The sequence below is a fragment of the Octopus bimaculoides genome, chromosome 3 (genome assembly GCF_001194135.2).
Source record: "Octopus bimaculoides isolate UCB-OBI-ISO-001 chromosome 3, ASM119413v2, whole genome shotgun sequence".
Classification (NCBI taxonomy): domain Eukaryota; kingdom Metazoa; phylum Mollusca; class Cephalopoda; order Octopoda; family Octopodidae; genus Octopus; species Octopus bimaculoides.
This window is the reverse complement of record NC_068983.1, coordinates 166,652,012-166,654,561: the sequence shown is the minus strand read 5'-3', so window position 1 is coordinate 166,654,561 and position 2,550 is coordinate 166,652,012. Positions and strand designations below refer to the sequence as shown.

Sequence of the window (2,550 nt, the reverse complement as noted above, 5' to 3'; positions counted from 1 at the left end):
TGATGTTTAAATTTCTGATCTCAAAAAATTTAAGCAAATTTATTTGAATTTGCCAAAATGTTAAAATTTTTTATCTCAACGTATACAAGATGGTGTGTGTGTGTGTGTGTGTGTGTGTATATATGTACACACACACACACACACACACACACACACACACACACACACACACACACACACACACACACACACACACACACAAAGGGGCAGATTGTATTGTAAGTGGTGAATGGCTTTTAGGGTGTTCAGGAGTTTGCTTTACAGCCAAGAAGTCTCAGGTTCAGTCCCACTCCATGAACATCTTGGGGCAAATATCATTTTCTCTGGCCTCACCTTCACCTGTATCATGTGAATGGAATTTGGAGAGATGGAAACAGCATAGAAGCCTATCAGATGGATTGTACCAGTAATTCAAAAGGTACGGCTTTGTCCCAGATGTTGTGTCTGGCTGATTCTGCCTAAGGATATACATGTCTGTGGAGTACCCAACCACTTAGAAATTAATTCAGGATCAGGTAATTCAGATGATCAAACAACTGAATCCTCTTCTTCGTTGACCAATGGGAACCCCACCACCATCACTGCCATTTCTTTCTCCTCAGATTCAAGAAATATTTTACCATTATCGTTATGTTCATAATATTATTATTATTATTATTATCATTAGCCTTAGGCTGTGCTTTCACTGCCCTATACCAGACGCAGCTTCGTGTGCCTTGGGTATGTGCTGTGGTTTATCATCACCAGCACTTCTGGTGGCATGTGGAAAAACATTCGAGTCAGTTTGTTGCCAGTGCCGCGTGACTGGCCCTCGTGCCGGTGGCACGTAAAAAGCACCCACTACACTCTCTGAGTGGTTGGCGTTAGGAAGGGCATCCAGCTGTAGAAACTCTGCCAGATCAGATTGGAGCCTGGTGAAGCCATCTGGTTCGCCAGTCCTCAGTCAAATCGTCCAACCCATGCCAGCATGGAAAGCGGACGTTAAACGATGATGATGATTATTATTATTATTATTAAGGCAGTGAACTGGCAGAATAATTAGCATACTGAACCAAATGCTTAATGGCATTTCATCTGTCTGTGCATCCTGGGTACAAATTCTACCGAGGTAGACTTTTATCCTTTCAGTTGAATACTAGGGGGTCGATGCAATCGACTAGCACCCTCCCTGTAAATTGCCGGCCCTGTGCCAAAATTTGAAACCATTATTAAGGGATTGAGGAGCTGGCAGAACTGTTAGCAACATTTCTTCTGACTTTACATTCTGAGTTCAAATTCCACCAATGTCAACTTCATAGAATAAGTACCAGTCATGTACTGGGTCAATGCAATCAACTTAACTCTTACCCTTAAGTTGCTGGCCTTGTACCTTCAGTAGAAAGGATTGTTGTTGTTGTTGTTGTTGACAATGTATCTTCATTTTTGTCTTTTGAAGAATACATTCCAAAAATTAATAAATCAGTGCATTGAAAAGCAACAGGCCGATGGTGATGATGATGATGATGACGACGATGACGACGATGAGGATGATGATGATGTTAACAGATTGTATAGGTAAGCTGAACCTGTTCAACTAACTTTGACTCTTATTAATCTGTATTTTTAAGTCCCTGATATTTCTGATTATAAAACTTCAGTCTTTCCTCAATGCAAAGGTTCAGTTATATGAACATGTCAGATGGCAGACTCGTTAGCAAAGACAGCAAGCTGGCAGATTCGTTAGCACGCTAGATGAAATGCTTAGCAGTATTTCTCCATTGCTAAGTTCTGAGTTCAAATTTCGTAGAGGTCAGCTTTGAAATCCTCAGTGAAATATCGATCCATATAATCAACTTGCCCCCCTCCCCCTCCCCTCATAATTCCTTGTCGAAAATTGTGAACATTTAATATTCTTCTGCTTGTCACCCTTCACTTTCCCCCTTTTTCTGCACTCTCATCACTCACACATTGGCCCCTCTTGTCCAATTTCTACCTTTGTCACCTCCTCTGCTTCTCACTCTCCCCGAGGAACACTTTTCCCCCTCAAGCATTTCTTGAACACAAGCAGTGTTGTTTGTTTTCAGTCTTTTGTGGAAGTGTCTGGCCATGGAGAAACAGGTAAAACTTACTAACAAGAACAGAATTCAGCCAGAGAAAATCTGTTTCCGTGAATTTCATCTGACCTATTCAAGCCTTCTTCAATTTAAAACTAATATTTTCTGATTGTGTCCCTTAAATCTAACAGTCACTTGAAATTATAAAAATCAAAAAAACTTTCACAACTTGAGGTTTTTGGGAGAAAGAGAGCCTGCCTTATGTCGACCCAATAGAGGGACCAGCTATCCGAGTTGATAGTACCAGGGTAGATAAAGCAATTAAGAGTATGAAGACCGGGAAAGCCCCCGGCCCATCAGGAATCACTGCAGAGATGCTCAAAATATCTGGCAGTGTTGGCTATAGCCTAGTCACCCGTATTACGAACCAGGTGATACACGAAGGAGTCATACCCTATGACTGGTGTAGCAGCATCATAGTCAACTGCTACAAAGGTAAAGGGGACGCTTTAGATAC

At 41.5% G+C, this 2,550-nt stretch overlaps 1 protein-coding gene across 1 annotated transcript in view; it reads left to right on the top strand.

The window, feature by feature from the left end:
* The window catches only part of LOC106867320 (gelsolin-like protein 2), a 64,000-nt gene that overhangs the window by 56,909 nt on the left and 4,541 nt on the right, over nt 1–2,550 (top strand). The window contains exon 10 of the mRNA XM_052966822.1: nt 1,436–1,555. Coding sequence (XP_052822782.1) covers nt 1,436–1,555 — 120 coding nt within the window. The remainder of the gene's footprint in view (nt 1–1,435; nt 1,556–2,550) is intronic.